The sequence below is a fragment of the Coturnix japonica genome, chromosome 21 (assembly GCF_001577835.2).
Source record: "Coturnix japonica isolate 7356 chromosome 21, Coturnix japonica 2.1, whole genome shotgun sequence".
NCBI classification, from domain to species: domain Eukaryota; kingdom Metazoa; phylum Chordata; class Aves; order Galliformes; family Phasianidae; genus Coturnix; species Coturnix japonica.
The window spans coordinates 4,749,310-4,772,140 of record NC_029536.1 but is presented as its reverse complement, the minus strand read 5'-3'; the positions used below and the strand labels follow the sequence as shown (position 1 = coordinate 4,772,140).

At 43.6% G+C, this 22,831-nt stretch overlaps 1 protein-coding gene across 2 annotated transcripts; it reads left to right on the top strand.

Annotated features, from left to right (window-relative positions):
• The first annotated feature begins 169 nt into the window (after positions 1-169).
• Positions 170-21,888, top strand: TNFRSF8 (TNF receptor superfamily member 8). Of its 2 annotated transcripts, XM_032448819.1 has the most exons (12): positions 170-5,597; positions 6,114-6,242; positions 8,845-9,054; positions 13,774-13,864; positions 14,944-15,066; positions 15,255-15,410; positions 15,501-15,594; positions 16,010-16,287; positions 16,437-16,547; positions 17,702-17,727; positions 18,084-18,291; positions 19,325-21,888. In XM_032448819.1, exons 3-12 carry the CDS (start codon positions 8,983-8,985, stop codon positions 19,564-19,566), a joined length of 1,401 nt encoding a protein of 466 aa, XP_032304710.1. In that variant the 5' UTR covers positions 170-5,597; positions 6,114-6,242; positions 8,845-8,982; the 3' UTR covers positions 19,567-21,888. The 2 variants fall into 2 exon arrangements, with proteins under 2 accessions (XP_032304710.1, XP_032304711.1); XM_032448820.1 differs by lacking the exons at positions 170-5,597; positions 6,114-6,242; positions 8,845-9,054; positions 13,774-13,864 and adding an exon at positions 14,117-14,435.
• The last annotated feature ends 943 nt before the right edge of the window (positions 21,889-22,831 follow it).

The following is a 22,831-nucleotide window of genomic DNA, read 5'->3' as shown; positions in this document are numbered from 1 at the left end:
GCAGTTGCTGCATCAGTTTATCATTGATAATATTCAAACACATTTTTTGTGTGGACAACTTGTTTTTTTCTTTCCATTTGCAATTGAAATCAGCAAAGGGTTTGTAAATGGAGCTTGGCTAATGTTGTTGGTATGTGGTCCAGAATTGAGATCTGATAGTGTGACAGAGAGTAAACAGTTGTTTTTTGTTTGTTGTGGTTTTTTGACTGAGACACCTGACTGTGGGTGTGTATATGGTGGCCTCATGTTCTAGTAAGAAGGTGGTTCATGGTCAAGTTTCTCATAATAATCACTTTTAAAAATAGAACCATACAAGAAAACGAGGCTTGCTCCAATTTTGTTTAACCCACAGCTGAGCTAAATGAGTGTTTTCCCTTCGTATGTTTTCTCACAATTGCTCTGCTGAGGGTCTGTGCAAAGCAGTGCGGCTGCTGATTGCATTCAAGATATCAAAGTTACAAATCCTAGTTAGCTTACTTTCAACAACAGTAATGCAGGGAATGACAGGTCATACCTAGAAAGTGAGGTCAGGCTTTCTGAGAACCAGGTTATTTATTTATTTATTTTGCTTTGAATATGAGACTGAATCTCAATCCAAAAGTCCGGCAAAGGAAGTTTTATCTTGCCTAAAGTGATTATAAATAACTACAAGATGCAATTTTTGAATGGTGTGCTATGAGTAATCTGGGTGTGGATTAGTGAATTACAGTGTATTAAGGTTTTGTGCTGCAGTAAATATTATTGCAGATCATGATGCTATGCCTTTTCAAGGAGGAGAGTTGCTGAGAAGGCACCTGAGAGTAATTATAAGGGAAAACATCTATTTACAGGTTGAAAGTTTGTATTTATTCAGTGTTAAAACAGCTTCTGCACTTGGACTGGAGTCTGCAGAGCTGGAGCTGTGATGAACCCAGTGCTGCAGCCTGCACTTCAAGGGGGAAGATGAGGGAGGGATTGCTGCATTTGGGGTGTTGGGACTGTGGGTGAGAGGAATGTGAGGTTGACCAGGACCAGATAAGCAGAAGTGAGACTGTGGGAATATATATGGTAGGAAGCCAGAGTGGTAAGACGTGTGGCAAGTAGTAGAGACTATAAAAGAGGGAATGCGGAGAGGAGGGCTGGATTGTGAAAGCATGGAATATAAGCAGTGATGTGAGGGAAGAATTGTGCAGATCAAAATGGTATGGTAAAGAATAGGATTCCCAATGGTGTAACAATACCTTCAGGGTTATATTCTTACCCACAAAGTTATAAAAATAATCCTGCAGGCACCCCATGGCAGCTTGTTTTCCATTCCTAGAGGCAGCTGTGCTGTTATGTGTCCTCTAACTGTGATTTAGGGAGGTTTGTCTTCATGCATATTGATGAGCAAGAAAAGGAGCAACCTGGAATGCCTGAATTATACAAGAATCCCCAAGGAGAAAGGAGTTCTCTACAAGAAAGGTGAGGAAGGATGTGTAGCTGATAGGGCCTGGTCTTGTTTGCATTTCCATTGCATTAGAGACTGAGAGATGTTTGATATCAATCAGCTGGGGGTGGGAAGAAAGTGCTCAAATGTATAGAGAGGTAGCAGAGGTATTCCAGTTGATGGCAAGCTCCAGTGCCTGTACCCATTTTCATTAGTTCTCTTTTGGTTTGAGTGATAACTGCCTGGTGCTTCAATGGTAAAGCTGGTGGTTGACTTCGCCTTTCTGTCTGTTGATAACCCTGATTCATGTGTTGGGAAACAGAGCTTTGCTTATTTAAATATGACAGTAAAGAATGCGTCTGTTATTTGTTCTAATAGACAAGCCTGTTTCTTAGTAATAGTGTTTAACTGCCATCAGTGTTTGCTTGCCTCCTCTAGGATTGCTATAAGATAGATTGGGTGATGTCTCCAGATCAGGTGTTTCTTGCTGACAGTACATTTCAAGAATCAATACTCAGCCTTGAATGAGTGTGGTGCTGATTATTCATTCTGTTTAGTTATTAGCATGTCAAGGAATGACATCTTGAGAACCCTCAGGTGAATCATTTGCTTGTGGTAGAACTTATTTTTTGAGTGATTTCCAAACTTTAATTTTTTGGGGGCTTTCATCTTTTTGGAACTTGGGTTTTCGTAGTCAAGAAGTTGTTCTCAGTGCATCACATCTGAAGACACAGATGTGTTTTCTTCTTTTCTCTGTTAAAACCCTTGAATTCACGGGTTTCCTGGGTAATGGTGGACCAATGTAAGGACTCAACTTTCCACTTCTGATGGAGAGTTGGGTTGGTTTCTGCAGAACAAAAACATGCTGCCAGGAAGAGGAAAATAAGATCACTGAATTTCAGTCTTCAGGCATGTTTTAAATGCTCTTGAGAAAAACAACAACAGCAACAACAGGGTGATGCTGAAAACCCTCCTCCTTGTTTCTTTCATAAAAGCTATTTAACATTTCCCAAATTTCTCTCCTTTGTTTCAGCAAAGGAAGACTCACTTTGTTTCTGTTGGCAGATAAACTTCATAGCTCTCAGCTTTTAGATGAAGAGAGCCAGAGTACTGAGAAAGGAATTGCTACCCAACTCCCACTCCTTTGTTTTAATGACATGGCTGATCTTTACCAAGCATTTTCACTTTTGATTTTGAGTTTAAATGCATATGATTGAAAGCTTGGGCACTTTTCCAGTTTTCTTGTTTTCCTTCCTAGATGCATCCATAGAACACTTTTCAATTCCAACAATAAAAATTACCTATCAGCGAGGAATAGCATTTGTACACATAGTGTTTCAAAAGGAAAACTTAGGTCTATCTTCTTATTTGGATTGAGTAACCTTCTTCTACTTTCTGTGAGGGCTGCTCTGGAAGTAATGCCTCCTATTTTATGATGTTGGCCCATGGCATCGGATACAGATGTTGGTGGGGTGGCAATAGAGGTTGAACCTTCCCATCAATATCCCATTACGTTTTGTTGCTGTGTGACAGAGGGAAGCAGAGGGGCAATCTGACAGTGTGGCATCTGTCCTGGAGGTGTGTTGGAAGCAAAGGTGTGGAATTTAATTCCTCCATGTGGGAAAAAATGACACAAATTGACATTCATCGATGCTTTGAGCTGATGAAAGTAAAATATCAGTTGATACCGGGGGTGCAGTCAGATTATAAGTAACTTCAAGTAAATGATAAAAAAGTGTTTCATTCTGAAACAAGCAGTTTATTTGGGAATTGTTTGTTGCCTTACAGGTGAACTTCCTGGGCTAAACGCTTCTCTGAAACAAACCTACCTACAAAGGCCTGGCAGTAAAGGAGTCAATCTTCCTCCTAGTTCCTGTTTCTGGTCATATTCTGGTGGGAATACAATGATGATGGAGGGAAAGTCACTGTAAAAGAAGTCTGGTTTTGCTTTTGAAAACCCAGGTGGGAATACAGAGATGTGAAGTTGTGCTTTAACACTCAATAATGTGACCGTTGTGTATATATAGCAAGAAAAACCCAAGGTATCTACGTGCCAGGTGAAGCTCAGCAGCAGACCTGTGAAGAACAACTGCAGTCAGAATCAAACCATGTAAACCTTGAGCGTGCTTCTTCAGCTACAACTGCAGACTTCAAGTGGACTTTCTGCGTGGGTGAGGTTATGAAATAAGATGTGAATTTACTGCAAACTGCTGCTGTTTATGGGCTTTGTAGGCAGGCGTTCCGTGCATTCAGAAACTAGCTGAAGGCAAATACATGCTTTGTTTCTTGCTTTCTACCAGTTCTTTCATGCAGCTGATGGGCTTTGTAGAAGCCTTCCTGCATTTTGTGGTTAGGGAGAGGAAACTATGAGCTTTGCAGCACTCCAGACAAAGATTGTGACATGATTTAAAACCGAGCGAAAGTCAGAAGTGGGTGTTTGTGGATTAATTTGCCTCAGTGCCATGGCTGGCATGTGGGAGAGTGGCCCAAAGCAACTGCCATTGGGTCGTGTCACTTAGAAGTCTGATTACTCCATCAAACGAGTGGCAGAGAAAGCTTTTGCATTGAATTAAACTGGAGCTGGGGATGTGTGAAGGAAGAGCATGAAGGGCCTTCATGTGGTTGTTCCTACGCAAAGGAAACGATGGGTCTTTGTTACCCATCGTTTTCCATAGGGCTGTAGAGATCAAGTGGCTGTCCTCTTGCCTGTGGAAGATGCACTGCTGAAGGGCTCAACTCAAATGATATTCAAATACCGCCTCATGTCTGTCGAGTTCCGTCTCTGTAGTGTATAAACCCAGCTCTGCCTTTCAGAAGCTGCAGTTGGAATTACTGAAAGTACAGACATGATGTGATCTTTCTTCTAAGGTCATCTCTCTCTCAGCTAGCCTGTGGGCATAGTAATTCTGTGATCTGGTTTTGGTTTCTTTCATGGAAGCCAAGTCTTTCCCGAGTGCACAGAGTTCTCTGTCAGCTCTTCTCATTTTTCAGTCTGACTCAAAATGTGCTTCAGTTTTGAAGCTACCATGCACTGAAAAAAAGAAAGACATCTTACATTGATTCTTTTATTTTTTCCCTCTTGTATTACTTTATCTCCCTTTATAAAGCAGTAGGATTAGTTAAGAGGACAAAAACAGAGGTCTTAGATTGTTACCCACATTGACTTTATATAAGCCACGTTTATAAAAGAAAATTGATTGAAAACAAAGTGCCCATATCATTACTGCTCAGATGATCGATGTGACACGTTTTAGCAGCTTACTTTTTTTGCTTCAATCAAATTTTTCAGTGATTCAACCCAATCAAAAAGTGAATATCCCAGCTGTCCAGAGGAGCTGTGGATGGTCCCTTCCTGGAGGTGCTCAAGGCCGGAGCTGATGGTGCTTTGGACAACCTGATCTGTTGGAAGGTATCCCTGCACATGGCATGGTTGGAACCAGATGGTCATTGACATTCCTTCCAACCCAACCCATTCTGTGGATTAAATTACGGGCCTGTCATCATCTCTGCTTTTGCGTATAAACACTGAGCCCAAATCTGTTGGTAGAAATAGAGAAAATGTGATGTTTTGAGCTTAGAGTGACTTTGGTATTTCTACAAGGCGAAACTGTAGCACTGTTGTGTGAAGGTTGCTCTGAAAGTAATGCCTCCTATTCTGTGATAATGGCCCACAGTGTCAGAGACAGGAGTTGATGGAGCAGCAGTGCAGGTTGAACCTTCCCACCAATATTCTGTTGCATATTGTTGCTGTGTGGCTTTATGGCAGCAGAAAGGTGATCTGATGGAAAGGGGTGACCTCCTCTGATGGGAGTTTGTTTTTTACTAGTGTGGCATGCAAACTCTTGTTCACTGCTGATGAAAGCACGTTGTTAATGGCGGTGACTATGTTGAAATAAGCAGGAGGCATTACTTTCAGAGCAACCTATGTACTACTTAATGTGGGGTGATGTTTGCATGGAAGCAGTTGGAATGAAGTTAATTGATGGGTGTTGGGTGTGTGAGTTCACAGATGAACTGAAGTGGGGGTTCTTGCAGGAAGGCTCAGAGCAGCTGAGGAAATCCTTTTCTTCCCAGAAGAGAGAGGTTCTCTGCTTTCTGGAGTGCTCCTCCAACTTATGGCTCAGAGTCAGCAAGCAATTACTGTTAACAGCACTTCTGAACTTTCCTCATAGGGAGTTGGCTGCTTCGGGTAGGTACTTTTTGACATTATTCTTTGTAATAATAAAAAAATAAATACGTTATTGTTTGGGAACAAAGACCAGGATGCATCTCCTTCCGTTGGTTGTTCATTAATGGTCAGGGAATTTTCTGTGCTCAGCAAGAGCAGCCGATTGAGGCAAAAGTCCCCAGTCACAAACAAACAAGAACTGGTTGGTTCTCCTTTTAGGGCTGCTGGTTTGCATGTATGCGAAACTCTGTGTAAAGCAAGGAAGTTAATTTCTTTTTCTATTACTTTTACTAGAGCACAGAAAGGACATGAAACAGTCTACTGAAGCTACAGTTGCAGAAGTGACTTGGGATTTCCCTTGCATGTTGGGATTTTATTATGATCCCACCTTATTATAACCCATTTTTTCCTGCTGGGAACTCTTAAGTCATTGCTATATTTAAACAAGCATATAACAATCTGCATAACATCCTTCTTGTTGTTGATCACAGTGGGCAAATATATCAAGGTAACTTGTAAATCACTGTAACTCCACAGGTCATGTTATCAAGAGCTCCTATGCTGTATTTTTCCATATGGCAGTGTGGCTTGATTACTGAGACATAACGAAGTGGATCGATGAGTATTTAATACAAAGATGTGGCACAAAATAAGGATCAATACAAGGTAGGCGTACAGGGATAGAATCTTGCAGATCTGTGGCATACTCAGCATAAACAAGATGCTTATCTGAATATGTAACAATACATACACAGGTTCAACTGTTGGGAGCTACAGCTTGTTTGGACTCCCATTGCTTGCCTACTATGTGATGCTTCTCAGTGATATTGCACCAGTATCACCCTGCCTCCCATCCTGTTTGGGTTCTGAGCTCCTTGCAGGGCGTTCAATGTGTTGACTTCACTCACAGTGCCTAAAAACATTGGGATCTTGAGTGTTCTCACTGCATGTTGCACCCCTGTGCTATGTAGCGTGCATCCCAACAAGCATTCCTTCTACTGCTGAGTTTCAGTGGAGTTTCAGCATCTGGTGTCGTTTCATCCAGCCGAGCAGCAAGATACTGTAGTGCTTTTCATCAGTATATTGTGGTGCTCTAAATAGCAGCGCTGACAGACACTGAGATACAGATTTTAGACAAGGTTATTTTGATGTCTCTTTCAATTCAGCGATCTCCTTTGTGTGTCTGGCGATGCTTGGAGATGATATGTCTCAGTGGTTTTAGTCCCAGCAAGGTATGTCTTTAAAAGCACGATATGTCAGTGCATATAAGACTAAAATCAGCCACCTCGAGATTAGAGAATGCCATGAGTGCTTCTGTTCAAACATCTGTAACTATGCTGCTTCTGTAGTGTTCTCTCAGTGCTTCCTTCCCTCTGTTATCACACAGAACATGCTGAAGGAATGGCTTGGGTGTGAGTTAGGGACTTCTTGTAGCTTACCTGGTTCCCTGTGCTCTTTTACTCCATGTATCCAGTGACATTTGAGTAACCTCTGGCTTACAGTGTTATCTTCTCTGACCCCCTTGGCTCCATGCAGCCCACGGAGATGAGCAGCACAGATCAGATGGATGTGGTGAAAATTAGCTCAACTTTGGCTAAACTGCTAAAAGAGAAAACTCCAAGCGAGTTTATTTTCACCATCTGAAGACCTTCAACAAAAGGAGATTTGGGTGTTAGAGACAGAGGTGTGTAATCAAGTCAGCGTTTTAATTAATACTAGCGTGCTCTTTGAGGCTTTTCCATTCATCTGGTAGAAGATAAATGATCTCCCGTGACAGAAGAGCAGAGACATGGGGCTGTTTGTTTGCTTTGATTTGCTCAATTCTGTTATTATTTTGAACTTGCTTGGAGGATTATTTTCTAGGAAACCCAGGCATCGTTTAGAGAATGGCAGCGTGGGTTTGTTTGAAAACTGAGATGCTTCTGTGCCAGTTACTGATATGGCTCCTGCTGGAAAGCCCCATCACTGTATTTGAGATCAAAACACACAAACTGATATGAAAATCGTATTCAGATTGGAACACTGCTATTAAACACAGACTTCTCACCTGCTTCTGGTGTCATTTGAAATATCACTTTGTAAACTGTGAGTGTTGCCTAATGGCGTATTACTGCACAAGATTAAGATGTTTTCTAACCTGTTGTTTAATTAAGAAAAAGAATGTAGTATTTGGGCATTCAAATGCTTAGCTGTCTCTGGACCTCAAAGGAGTATCTATGAAAAATAGCTAAGAACACTCAGGCATCGAGAAGTAAGCGGATAAAGTGGTGAAAGGAGGTTCTATCTAAAAGTGTATCTCAAGAACGTGGCATGCAACCTCCTGAAAATGCCTATTTTGACTTCATGAGGAGCTATTGTTGAGAAAGAAAGGCTTAGAGCAGGGAGTTAAAGCTGATACGTACCCCATCCTTGGGTTGCTGTGGAACACTCTCATCTTTGCTTCTCAGTCTCAGTGGCAGTGAGGTAGCTGGCAATGCAATCACTGGTTATCCTACTTTGAATCTTTTCTTTCTTGCTGCTGATAAGTGTGAAAAGAAGCATAGAAACATGGGTGTGAGGATACAAATTCTCATCATTTTCCTGGGCATCTCAGTGGGATTTTCAAGGCAGGCTGCCTTTTTTTGATGTGGGGAACTTTTACTTTAGATAAATGGAAGATAAGAAGGCTGCATGACTCCTAAAACGTTATGCAGAGCAGCAAACCAACAAGTGTACCAATGCGAGGGATAACAGCCAGCAGCAGCAACTGGTTTCACATGGTGTTAGAAGGAAGAAGGGATTCATGAGGATGCTGCATAATGTACTGGTGTTGAAATGGCAACATGCAGAATCTAAAGGTGGTTGTTGGGGAGTTTTCACACACTTGTTTCACCAGCAGTGAAGTAGCTGTACTGGAACACTGTGCTTCTAACCGAGAAGTCTCTCAAGGCTTGTTCTGATAGTGGACAGGGCAGGGCTTGGACTCGTGCCTGCACCAAAGCTTTGGGGAGTGCTCTGTGAGGACAGCCTACAATGCCTCAGATGGGTAGGGGCAGTCTGCATTGCTGCTCAGCCAGACACATCCTCGAGTAACAACCCTGATGCGTGCATCTGACTCACAGAAACCCAGCAGCCTGGGGAGTAGCAATTGAAGTGGTTTTGTTTTGTTCTTTTTTTTTTTTTTTTTATTTAACCTTTCTTTTTTTTGGGCAGCCCCCTCCTGCTTCCTTCCAAATTGTTTTCTCAGCCTGATTGAGTCTCAAATCTGTTACCTTCATGTCTTGAACAGCTTGAGTAGCTCCGGACTTAGTGAACAGATACTGAGCGAGGCTGAACTGGACACTGGGAGGGTCCCAGACTTCAGGAGGAGCAACCTGACTGTCTGACCTGCAATGCTGGGAGCTCAGGAAAGCTAACACTGCTGCAGATGGCTTCCTGCAGCCTGAGACTGGGACTGTGGCTCCTGCTGCTTCTCCAGGACATCCAGGGAGCCCCACAGGTAAGGGGGGGGAATCCTACAGCCCTGCAGGACCAAGGATCTGGCAGAGGGTTGGGGGCACCCTGGGATGTGTTTTGCTTTTATTTTCCCAGTGGTTGCATGCAGGGTGGTGAGCATCCATAGAAACAGGCTTTGTGATAAAGGGACAATGAAGGGTGATAAAGGGATAAAGCAGATCTGTCCTAAAGCAGCAGTTTGCCCTTTCTGGGAACTCTGCAGGCAGAACCAGTGGATACAGCTATGATTTGAGTCTTTCTTTTTTGGCATTGCTGATATTACTGCACCTCCAGGCACATCCCAGCTAGGAAATGAGGAAAGATTCTTAAGAATATGGGGCTGACCTCACTTACTTTGAATAAATCCCTCATCTTTGTCCAGAGAGCCAAGTGCTCTGTGCCAGGCACATTCCTTACACAACTTTGCTTGGGCTCACTCTGCTGATGTGAGTCAGGGCTGGCAAAATGAAAGGTGTAAAGAGGCAAACGAAACAATAAAATACCTTCCTCTTTACATCCGCCCACCCCTTTGACACTGACTTTCCCATGAATGGGCTCTCTTTTCTGCATCAGATCAACTCAGAATAAGCACAGGATGCTGCTCACAGGAAGCTGTTTCTTTGGATGTAAGTTGGTGCCCAGCTCAAATCATATACGTGTGTTTGCTCCCCCACCTCACCCTGCTTGCCCCCTCCTCACCATTGCGTTGTCTGGTGTAAATTCAGGTAATTTCCCTGGCTGACAAATAGGTACACGTGGTAAAAAAAGACAACAGATTTCACAGAGGCTCTTAGCATAGGTAAGGTCAAGTTGGTGGCTGATTGCCTGCTGGGTTGGATCCTGAAAGTGTGATGAAAGTTCTCCTTATGGTGGATATATTAACATGTGCTTATTTGAGATACCTGTCCATGCATTGTAAATGAATGGTACAGCACATCACATGGACTATTGAGAGATTTTTAATAAGATGCTGCTTCTGATTCGATCTTTGAGCATGACCAAGTCCTCTGTATAGAAGTTTGAAAAAGATCCTCATGGCTCTTACAGTAAGAGTAGGAGTTTGCCTAATGTCTTTAGCTGTAAATTCCCCTCCCACGTGGTAAGTTTGCTCTACCTCACCCTGGTCTTTCTGCCCTGCCACCATCTCCTTCCTGAAGTACATTGATCCGTCTTTTCTTCTTTAGGATCAGAGTCTGCAGTCCTTATTCACTTGAGGAGTCCTTAGGGGGCGTTCAGGTCAGCACATCAGGTCTGCTGCATGCTAGCTGCTTTAGTTCTTGCTATTTGACATCATCACTCTGTGGTGTGGTCAGTTCATGAAATGAAAAGGTTAATAATGAATTCTGTTTTCTATTACTCATGGTCAGCATTCAGACTGAGTACGAGATCATCAGTTACCTGGAATAAGTGTGTCAGCCTGGCTGAGTTTGGAGTTTGCTTTAATTTTCAGTTAGCTCTCGCTCATTAATAACGAGCGTGAAGCTTGACTGCTTGAAATCCTCCCTTGTCAACTTCTTTATTTCATGCTGACAGAATCTGGATAGAAGCTTGAAAAGGAGCCGACTGTTTTGCTACAGTATTAGTCAGTTCTAGAGCAGCCAATGCTGGTAGATTTTCTTTTCTCTCTCTCTTTTTTTTAACCATAATACACTTTCTTTCTGACTTACCGCTTATTTGTAGTAAGCTGACTTCTTGCTCTGCCTCACCACGGCTTTGTGAGCTCCAGAGACCATAAATAAATGAGTCAAACCTTGTCCTGACTGAGTTGCAGACCAGCCTGCTCCATTCAGCACCGTCTTTGCGGTGACTGTTATTTAAATTGGGATGGCAAATAAATGTGATTGTAGAAATTGTCAAAAAGAAACGCTGAAAAACCCAACTTTGTGTCAAGTATGTTTGGTTTGGTTTTAAACTGGGCTTTGATTGGCAGCACGTTAAAGAAGGAAAAATCCAACAACAACATTGGCTTCGTTGGTCAATGAAGTGACAAGGCCAAGGGATCCCAGGCCATCCCATTATAGAGAAATCCAAGCATGGTACGTATGAATCGTGGCATTTTCTTTCAGAAGATGGAGAATCATAGAATCATTAAGGCTGGAAAAAACCTCTAAGATCATCTTCCTGCTAAATCAGAAGCCTTTCTTTGCCTGCGTGCATGGATTAGTGAAATTCAGTCTCCTGTCTCCATCCACTTCAATGGGACAATGGTACTAACGCTGCCTTAAAAAGTGAAATTGTGCTTCAGTTGTGATTTTTCCTGGCCTAATCTGCAGAGTCCTGTTTCTGTCTGTCTTGAGATTCATACAAAAGAGTGGATAAGAAAAAGGAAGAAGTCAGTAGATGAAAAGATTGTTAAAAAAACTGAATGTAATCAGCAGGATGTAACTCAAACATCACTTTGTTCCACAAAATTTATTGTAGATCTGTAATGAAGAAAAGCCGCGTGGTTGCTGCAGATAAGTATGAATTAAATCGCACCCTTCAATGCTTCTAGGTATTCCAGAAGGAGGAGGGAATAGGGCAGAACTGACAGTTGTCACATATATGTCCTTCCCACAATATAAGCAGTAAGAGGGAAAAAAAATGAATCTTCTCTTCCTGGCTAACTCACCATTCCTGTAAGTGCACTGGAGCAAGGAGAAATAGCACCAGAAATGATTCTGTGATTCTAAATACATTATGAATGCCTTAAGGCTGAGATTTTTGGCAACGAAAGCAGGAAGAACACAAATACTCTTCCTTCCTGCTGTCTTCTTCCTCCTATGATAAAGCACCACTTTTGCCCTGCTGATCCCTTCTTTTGGATGATGCCCATTCTGATTCAGGCAATGTAGGGGGAGCATTTAATTCAAGATCTTCCTCTCTTGTCTATCATCAGCCTAGACACAGTTCTGGACACACAATATATCGGGCTCCATCAGCTTTTGGTAGCGCAGCTCAGTGTGCATCAATGCTGGGGAGGAGGTGAACATTGCTATCACGGCTGGGAATTTTGCTCAGAATTTCCCTCATTTAAACAGAACTGGTCTGTGCCGTCACCAGATTCCTTTATAACCACAGTGTAATGGGGCAATTAGCTTTTCTTCTGCCTTTTCTGATTATAATGTGATATCCTCCTGACCAGGCGCTTATGGAAGACTTCGAGGCATTCTGAGTCCTGGACCATTCACCTCTGTTGTTTCTTCCAAGTGTGTTCTTAGCCTTTGGGCAATGATTTATTTCCTTCCCCAACAAATTCACAGGAGTCTGGGGCAAGGGTTGGTCTTACAGCAAGGCTTTTTATTCCATGTTATACATGCAGATTTGATGTTGAGCTTAGGAAAAGCTTTCTGTGTGTTGGGATGGAGATCCAGTTTTGTCCTCGTGAGACGCATCAGGTGGCAACTCTTAAAGACATGGAATGGAATTGGGATGGTTGGAATTGGAAGGGATGCTTAAAGGCCACCAGGTCCAAGCCCTGCACTGAGCAGGGACAGCCACAGCCCCATCAGTTCTCAGAGCCCCATTCCCTGCCCTTGGGTGTCTGCATCACCTCTATGGGCAGCCTGTGCAGTGCCTCACCACCTTGGTTGGCTGTAGGGTGCTGTTGGCTGCGGGGTGCAGCTGCCCTCTTGTGGAAGGAGAAAAGAGTTGAGTGCTTTCCTATGGATCACTACCTGATTTGTGCACTATTTATGTGTAGTTGCCTCGGTAAGTTATCACAGCACTGGCATCAGGGGGAATTCATAAGCGGGATTTACATTGCTGTAACTAAGAGTTGATCCTTAGCTTATTATTTCAATGATTAAGATATAAAAACATATTCTGATCTAAGTAGCTCTTCCTTTCATCGCTGTAGACAGATCCTATTCCTCAGTTTAAAACCCAAACACGCAATTCAATAAGCTCTGTGTTTACGTGCTGTGTATTTCATTCAAGATCTCTGTTCCCATTGTGATTCAACATCTTTGGAAGCCAGTGTTGGTTTCCTAGAACAACCAGAAAGAGAAGATCAGGTTTTTGTGGTGACATGTTATGGGTCTTAAAGAGGAACCAATTCAAGATGACTTACTTAGGTACAGCCTGGATGCTGCTGTTGCCTGGATTGTCTTTATATAAGGAATCCACTTTGTGAATCACTCCATCCACTTTACATCTCCATAATGACTCCTGGATGACCCTGAGTCCAAACAGAGAGAGATTTTTCTAAGTTAATATTAGTATTGTTGTGGTTTTTGATTTAATATTGGTTAAGTAACCAAATCAAGGCTTGTTAATGAAAACCTTCACTCAGAAAAAGAGATGGGTTCGGTTATTTGAGCAAGGGCTTCATTCACTTTGTGGTACTTGCAGCTTTCATTTCAAGGCAGAACACACTTGTTCTCACTGTAGGATTTGTCTCCAGGTTGAGAGTAAAACGGCGTGTTGGTTTGCAGTAAGCGCTCCTTTAGGTTGCTAAATTCAAGTGAAGGATGGGGCTACAATATTCCTTCCTTTCCTTTCAGAGAAAAGAGCTTGCTAAGTGAGGATCCATACTGAGGGATTGCTAAATATGCTGAATATTACAGTCTTTGCTTAAGTTTCTGGGCAATGGTTGTCTAGTTGCTTTTGAAAATGTTTGGACTTTCAAACCCCTCTATACTTCATCATTTGTAACCATCATTGTTAGAGACAGATGCTGGGATCTGCTCTAATGCAACCCTAATTGTTCTCTAATTGCATCTTTGTCTGCTTCAATTTTTAGCCTCCATTCACCTCACCTCATTCCTGTGATGTACTCAAGGATGGGTTCTATGATGAAACATTACAAAGGTGCTGTTACCGGTGTCCTTCAGGTCAGTAACTTTGTGCTTTGTCCAGGTTAACACGGAGCCTTCCTCACAGGCTGAGCACCCACCACGTTTATCACAGAACTGCTTTATGGCCCTGCAGAAAAGCACAGTTTCACTAATCACAGTGTGGTGTAGATCCAGATGTGAATTTGTTCTCTCCTTCCCTGCCCTGTTGGGTCTGCATTCAAACTGCCTTTAAATTGCATACAAGATATCTCATTAGAATTTGGTCTGTGCTTTTTATTGGCTGGTTTGACACTCAGAAGTAACCAGAGGTAGGCAGCTCCAACAATCAATTTCTGCTTGTCCCAGCATATGAAGTAGTGCAGTGATTTTAGCTTCTGATCAAAGGCACAAAGTGTTAAATGACGGTGCAGAAAACCTGCTGTTGTGCTCGTGGTCAAAACAGCTCAGAAAACATCTCGTGAGAAGTGGAACATCCACGTGGCAGGGGACAGAGAGAGCTTTGCCTGAAGCTGCGACTCAGGGCTGTGTGAGGTCAGAAGGATCAAACGCATCTAGAAGAGCTCTGGAAATGTCTGAAACTCCCCCTCAATGGATGGGGTATTTTATGGTACTTCACCATCACCAATTGTTTCTTTTACAAGTGCAGCCTCCTCTCTCTCCCTTTTCTTTCTTTCTCGCTTATTTTTCTCTTTTCTTTCTTTCATTTTTTTTTTTTTTTTCAGAAGGGAAATTTTTGACATTTATTTGTGCTATAAAGAGCAGGTCAGTGCTTGGCTATTAGCATCTGCGTGCAGTTACATCAGAGACTTCCTGTACTGCTTCGGTGCACTCCATCAGAATCATTCAGAAAATGGATGAGTAAGCAAGACCAAGGGGTGGAGAAACTGCTCCTGTAGAATAAGAGAGGCAGGGACACTCTGAGCCGCTCCCAGGGGAAGAAGCTCTTTTCTCCTTCAAAAGCTCCCACAGTGATGGATGTGATAGTTGGGTCTTGTGCAAAGCAGATGCAGTTTGCAGCTGGCTGACATGAGCTCTTTAAGGCTGACTGCACTTCAAGATGGCTTTCTCCTCTAATTTTGAACAGTTATTGCCACGTTTTGGCTTTCTTTCTACAGGCTACGCTAAAAAGAAATCATGTCCCATGGATCCAGATGAAGATTGCATGAGGTGTGGACCTGAGCAGTACCTGAATGAATCCCCAAAGCCACACTGTGACGCTTGTGTGTTATGCACCAAAGGTAGTTTGTTTGCTGTTATCACCTACAGATTCCTCTGGTTGTTCATGACTTAAAGTGCTGTTTCAAAGAGTGCCAGCAGCCCGTTCTGCTTCCCAATCCTTTGCATGGCTGTTGTTCAGCTTTGACCCCTGCTTTGCCTTTTCCTCACAGAGCGATCATTTTTTCCTCCACCTGTTTCTTCCTTGCAGAATTTGACCTCGTGGAGAAGGTTCCCTGTGCCTTCAATTCCAGCCGGGTGTGCGAGTGCCGACCAGGGATGTTTTGCCAGACTGCTGCTAAGAACACCTGCATGCGGTGCCAGCTGCACACTGCTTGCAAGCCTGGCTTTGGAGTCAAAATCAGAGGTAGGAATTGCTCCTTGTTTTATCTTTTCTGATCCTGGCCATAGGTTTGGGGTTGATTCATTTTAATCCGCTGTCATTGCTTTTATTCAGGCACCTCAGAGGCTGATGTTTTATGTGAAGAATGCCCTCCTGGCACCTTCTCTGACCAAAGCTCCAGCACTGACATCTGCAAGCCCCACACGGAGTAAGTCCATAGTGTTTCAAAGTGACAAACCAATTGGTTAAAGCTAATAAAGGACCCAAAGGGACTCCAGTGTGCCAGGAGTGATGCATTTATCTGAAAGACAGTGGGGCAGCTCTGAGCCTTTGTGCTGTTTGTAGCTGTTGCACAGCTCTGTGCTGGAAGGAGGAAGGAATCTCTCTTGCCTCAGTTTCATTTCACTGAGTGCAGTGGGATTCCGTGTGCGTATGAGTTTGCATCCGGGTCAAGAATCAGTGCCACAGGGGTGAGCAAAAGGTTAATGACTTTCTGACTAAAACCAGTAAATGCACGTGGTATAAACATGACCAAAAAGGGCAGATGCCACATGGAAGATCTTACCGTGTGTCGTGTCATTTGCTCCTAGCGCTGATGGGCTGTTCTCTCTTTTGTTCCCTAGCTGTGCCAAGTTGAACAAAGTGGCACAAGGCAAAGGAAATGCCACCCATGATCAGGTTTGCGTGGACCGATCGCCCTCCTACCTCAACTCAGACACTTCCTCCACCAGAAACAGCAGTGAGACAAATGACTCTGACATCCTGAAGCCTGAAGCAACCCTGGTGACCCTTGCTAGCATCCTTTCAAGTGCCACAACTGAAACTCCCAGCTCAACCCCCGAGGAGAAAGCTCTGGCTGGCACTTCTCCCACCTCAGCCAAGGGGGAGACAGCAACAAGAGGTCAGAAAGGATTTATTCTATCTGGCAAGTTTTGCTTAGATATATCTTTAGTAAAAGCAGTACATGAGCTTCCCACATAACACACAGATCTACTGATAGTTCCCCTTCTGCCTTTTCTTCCTCTCTCCATTCTCCCTCCTGTGCTGCAGGTCTTGTTTTCTGGGGAGCGGTTCTCTCTGTGATGGTGCTGCCTGTGGGTTTGCTGTCATTTTGGCAATGGAAGGTCTGCAAGAAGCGGATCCTCATCCTCAAACAAAAACGTGAGTTTTAAAACATAGCATGTTTTACATAGCATGCAGTTTAATCTCCCCACCTGGGAATTACAGCATCTTTAAAATAGGAGGGGAGATGATATTTCCTAGTGCCTGGTGAAGATGGGTTGGTTAAGGGCTCTAGACAAACTGTTCTGCATCGTGCTGGAGAATCTTCTCATAGAGTCATGGTTGGGTTGGAAGGGACCTCCCAGATCATCCAGTTCCAAGCCCTGCTGTGGGCTGGTTGTCAGCTGCTAAATGAGACAGTAGATCAGGCTGCCCAGGGCCACATTCAATTAAAATAGCTGTGAATGCATGGAGGAACATGCTTCCAACTGGCTGGGGAAATGGGAGGTGGTGAGCTTTGAGCTTCAGGTTTTGGAACTTGCAGTCTATCCTCTGCAGGCTGGTAACGCTGCGGATGTGACATGCCTCTAGGTGCCTCCTTTTCCCCTCTGCATGGGTGCCGTTTGGTGATGCATGGAACAGGGAGGCTGCTGGAAAAATACCCAGCTCATTTCTGAGCACTCAGATCTGGGAGATGTATTCCAATAAAAGAAAAAGTGAATGTTTGCCATAGCAACCTCTCCAGATCCCCTGCAGTGCATGTGTTCTGCTCAGCTAACCAAGCTCTTAGCATCTCCATCGACTGCTCTGTTCTGTTGTGGGAGATATTTCTGACTGCTCCACATCAGAGCATTTCTGCTTATTAATTCAGGAACATGACTTAACACTTCTCATGTGAGCTCAGTTTGCTCAAAATTGATTTTTTCCTTCCTTGCTTGGTTTACTCAGTAAAATAATGTTACAGTGCAGCATTATAGAGCTGACATATTGAAGTTAGCGGTGGCTGTGTGTCAGAATGGTATTAGATAGGAGGCATCTAGCTTCATACAGAATCATGGAATCATAGAGTGGTTGGGGTAGGCAGGACCTTCAAGCCCACCCAGCTCCAACCCCTACCATGGGCTGGGTGCCCCCCTCCAGCTCAGTTCCACCTCGGCCCTTAAGGCAGTGTGCCCTCAGTGGCAAAGAGTATAACGCAGGTGAGTGGGGCTGTAAAGTAGTTTAGGACACGGGTGGGTGATATTTCAAAGCAATTAATATTCTCGTGATTACTGTAAGTTCTTTTCTGACAGTTCTTCATCTTTCTGTTGCAGGTTCTGATCTAGTGGACAAATATGCAGTAAGTGTCAACCACGTTCCGAAACAGGTCACTTTCTATTCCAGTGTAAATGATTAATGAGCTTTTTCAGTGTCCTGTTAAAAAGCCTTTGTATTTGGAATTGTAATCCATGATCATCAAGGGGCAAAAATGAGACTAATTAGGAACTGCCACTTTCGTGTCTTGGGTTATGTTCAAATGTGGCCCTAAGGAATACAGGAACATGATTCAAGGGAACTTTAAGTTCCTGTATCTCCTGGGCACTTTGCTTTTTTCATTCCCTGTGACAGTGGAGCTGTTATTTCTGCTCTGTCAACCTGTTGTAATCTTTGCAGTGTTTTTGCATTGACCTTCTGCTCTCCTCTTTGGATTGGCAGAAGATCACACTGACCACTGACAAATGTCCAGAAGAAGAGGAGTTGACAGACAGAACCCTCCCTTTGGAAACCAACAACAACTTGATCTCCAGTGCTGAAAAAGCAGGTAGTCCTGTTCTGGGTCTGACTGAAGTGACACAGAGCAATGGAAAAGCCCCAGACTGCCCCATTGATTCTCGAGTGAGAGACCACACAAGCAATCAAATTGGTGAGTCTGAAGTTATTTTCATTTCTTTTATCTTGTCATTTTTTCTGGGTATAGAATATCATCCTGACATTACTGGCAAGCAGGAAAAGCATCTATAACTTCTAACCAAGATGGCCATGGCCTCTTGACTCTGTATAATGTAACCAGTCCTGCTTTTCTGGGAGGCAAAAGACAAAGAACAAGGAAAAGCAGAAGCAGAAAATGCATCTTCTGTTTTGGCTGCTGCAAACCAACAGGGATTTTTGTTATCCTAACAAGCTCAAAGAACAGGCTTTTGCAAAATGCTGACTGCATGTCTGGGGGGAGAGAAAGCTGCTGTGGAGGCACAGTCAAAAGGAATGACAGAACTCACTGCCATTCCCTGCTCCTGTTCCAGTCCTCTCTGTGTTGCTTACAAAGATGCCCTGCCTGTCAGAATGGGCTCAAATCATAAAGGAATGTGGGCATGCAAAGCCAAAACTTGTTTGCTTGCCTGTAAAATACTGGAACGTAGTCCCCAGGTTAGAATGGCATAGGTTGGAAGTGACCTTAATGCCAACCCAACCCCTGCTGTGGGCTGGATGCCACCCAGCACATCAGGTTGCCCAGAGCAGCTCTTTAGCTGACTTAGATTTAAACAGCTGTGTTAGTTTTCTTAATGAGGTACTTCAAGACAGTGAAGAGGAGGGGAGGAAGGAGGCCTCTCTTTTACAGAAGAGGTTAACCATGATCCCCATTCGTTGGGCCTGTGGGAAGGTACTTAGGTTATAGATAAGCTTGCAGTGGGCTTTGGCTGTGCTTGATGATAAGAAGGAAGGTGGAAGGTCTTGGTAGCTCTCATTCCAAGCTGCCAAAAGAGCAACGCCCTTTGGTTAGATATTGGGAAGCAGCTTTTCAGCCTTCCCTGCGAGAGGTTTGATCTGCACATAAAAAAAGGAGAAAATTAAAACTGAATGCCAAGTCAAAGCTTCGCACAACGAGGAGCCATCTCTAAGAGCAGCAGAATTGTTGCCTATGCCCAGCATTGCTTCTTTTTCTTTTTTTCCTTTCTCAGGAAAAATATTCATCATGAACGCTGATACTGTTATTGTGGGGTCTTCAAAATCGCCTGATATCAAGAACTGTACAGCTAGGGGATATGAGAGTGATGTTGATATCCAGGAAAAGATGGAAGAGGAACTGCTGATGCACTACCCAGAGCAGGAGACAGAGGTTTTTCCAGGGGATGATGTCATGGTTCCTGTGGAAGAGGAGGGGAAGGAGTTCCATCATCCCACCACGGCCACTGAAAAGTGATTGTCTGCTGGGAAGGTGTGTGAAGCTACAAATACATCCAGTGACACTAAGCCTGAATCTACACTGAGGGAGGTAAACCCAGAGTGCCTTCCACAACATGACAGCTCACGTTAAGCACCAAAAACATTCAACTGATGTCATCCAAGTAATGAGATGACCATCCAAACCACTGGTTTACATTTCCTCCTTGCTCTCCCAGTGTCATGCTGGAAACAAACTGGAATCAAAGTTACAGAATTCAGAGGACTTCTGGATGTGAACTCCAGTTTCACAGCTTGCTTTGCCTGCATGAAGGGATGGAATTAAAATGGTTACTGCTATTAGCTCTGAAAGTTCTGGCTGGAATTCTGGGTTTACCTTGAGACCCAGCCATGTTTCACATTTGTTCTCCGTTGTACTTTAGGCCAATCCTTCTGTTTGTTTTTAAGCCTGATTTGCGTTTCTTCACATCTCGAGGTCCCTTCCAGCCCAAGCCGTTCTGTGATTATGAAATCATTTGTAAGCACAGGAACCGTCCTCTTCTGATTGGAGTCAGACTGGCTGAATGGTTGGATGTTGAATGAATGACTGGATGGAGGGCAACACTGACTGCCAAAGGGGAAAAGAAGAACTGGTTTTCTACCAAAAACAAATAGGCACAGCAATAATTTCCTTGAACATTGTTAATATCTGCTTGTTTTAGAACTGTTTGTGTTCATCAAAGTGACGCTGATTTCTATGTCTGTTCCTCAAAAACAATTCTGCTTGGTTTTGTGGTCAGCTGCTCCAGGTTACGCGGTTTCAGGTCTCTTAATGCTGCATGTTTGATAACTGTAAATGCTGCAGTGCTGATGGGGTTTTTGCACAAGAGCAAGGAAAATGAACAGGGTGACAAAGTGTGCCTTAAGGGTCAGGAAAAAGGAACCACAAAAACAATTTCCTTGTAGTTTTACCCTGGGCAGAGCACTGTGGTAACAGCAGTGCAACTTCTGAGTCTTGTCTGAGAGCCAACAAAAGGAATAGGGAAGCATAAAACCACCTCCTTAGGCCAGGCTCACTGTGCAAGGTACCTGATATTTTATCCCTGTGCTATTCAGGGAGAGCACTTAAGTACAGTTCATATCTGCTCTTGTCATTCCTGCTTCTGCAGCATCAGCTGGAACTGGGCTGAGGATGTTTGAAGTTTGACTCAGCCTTTAGTATTCTCACTGCCATTGCTTGGTGTTTTAATCTCTTATGATTTTCCTGGTGTAATCTTCCTCCACGACCACCCCGTGACAGCAGATTGTAGACAGATTATAGACAGATTATAGACTCAATGTGTAAAGGAGTACTTAGATACTGCTTTGAAGCTGACTTCTGACTGACTACAGTGAGTGCCACTAGTTCTTGTGTTACAGCATGTAATGCAATGCAGTACTGAGTTGCCTTGATGATTCTTGCCTGTATCCTCCCCAGCGTCCAAGCCTGCATTCCTATCATTCTGTATTTCTTATCTAAGTTGTTTCATTGCCTTCATCACTGTAGTTGGCCTCATCCTTATCTTCTCTAACCTCACTGTGTTCTGCTGGAGATCTGGAGACCTGAAACATATGTTTAAGAAGAGGAGATGTACATATGTGTTGTTGTTACTCATAGAATGGCCTGGGTTGAAAGGCACCTCAAAGATCATCTGGTTTCAAACCCCCTCCTATGGGCAGGGTCACCAACCACCAGACCAGGCTGCCCAGAGTTGTTGTCCTTGCAGAGGTGACTTCAGAAGACCGTTAAAGACAGGGAAGGATGGAACAACAAGGGGGAATGATTCTAAAGTGGGGGGAAAAAAAGGAGATGGGAGGTTGGATATTAAGATGAATTTCTTTGCTCAGAGGGCAGTGAGGCCCTGGTACTGCTGCCTAGAGATGCCCCATCTCTATCCAAGGCCATGGATGGAGGCCTGGGCAGCCTGAGTTGGTGGGTGGGTCTTTAAGGTCCCTTCTAACCTGTGCCATTCTAGGATTTTTTTAAGCTTCTGCATAGGACTGACCCCAGCACTCACTCTGATAACCCCACTGCTACCTGTTCTCTATCCTCAAAGATGACTGTTGGGCTCTGCTCAACTCAACTTCCCGACTTTCCTATCCCATAATCTTTTGGGAAATCCTTATAAGAAACCCTTATAATGGCCTTTCCTAAGCTGACTCTAGGATGACTTTCTTTTATTAATCACCTCTTCGGAGGCTTTTTGCAAGTCTTCACATGTTACACTGGATGTCCTTCATCCATTCAACCTCACCATATAAGGGAACGTGTGTTATACAGATTTTATGACTGAAGAAATAAATCACAAGAAATTTATGCTTTCTTGGGCCCCAGAAATGGAGTAGGGGAATCTCAGCATTATGGGACCTTGTTGCTGGCGTCCAGCAATGGATGATCTACCTGCACATGGAACATTTGAGAACTGGGTTTAATTCCAAGTGCTCTTAGTTCCAGCATTTACTTGAATTCTGCTCTTCTCTGCAACTCCAGAACTTATTATAATACCTAGAAACACCTGTTGTCACTCCATGGCCTTTGTTCTGCAGGAAGGGCAGTGAGGGTTGCATGTCCTGTGCTTGTCCTTGGTTTCTTGCCTTCAGGAATGCTCAGATGGCAATTTCCCATGGCCGTGAGTGCTGCCATATCAATGGGAGGGGAGGAGGAAATGGAATTCATGTGTTTTTAATTAATTAAATTAAATGCTTCGGGAGCCTCGGGCTGTGCTTGCAGGCTTTGGCCAAGCTCGCCCCATTCCCTTTGGCTTTGCCGTTGTTGTTTTCTAGCTTCCTAAAGCCTCAACAGGGGGTTTGAATTGAGTGGGTTTCTCAGGCTCTGTTAAACTCCTGTTTAACCACCATACAGAGCTCATCATGCTCGGCTGCATCCCTCACACCGTCCCTATTTACAGAGCAGAGCCCTTGGATGTACTTGTAAGAGCTGATGTGATGCAGCTGTGGCTGTTCTCTGCTGTTACTGAATTCTGTGGTTAAAGGTCCTTCAGCTGTTTAAACCAAAGAGCTCGGTGGGATCTTTGGGTATATGCTGTGATGATACATCAATAACCTTTTCTAATAACAACTAATAGAGCCTGACATCCTGGTACAACTCCTGCTGATTTGGGTGAGAAATGCAGTTGAAATGACCTTAATCTTACATTAAATTATTTCTCTAAGTGACCATAATACATATATTCAGTCGAACTTTGTGGGTTTTTAAGTTTTTTTTCCTGTCTTTAGCACATTTGGTGGCTCAGCAGGTGATATCT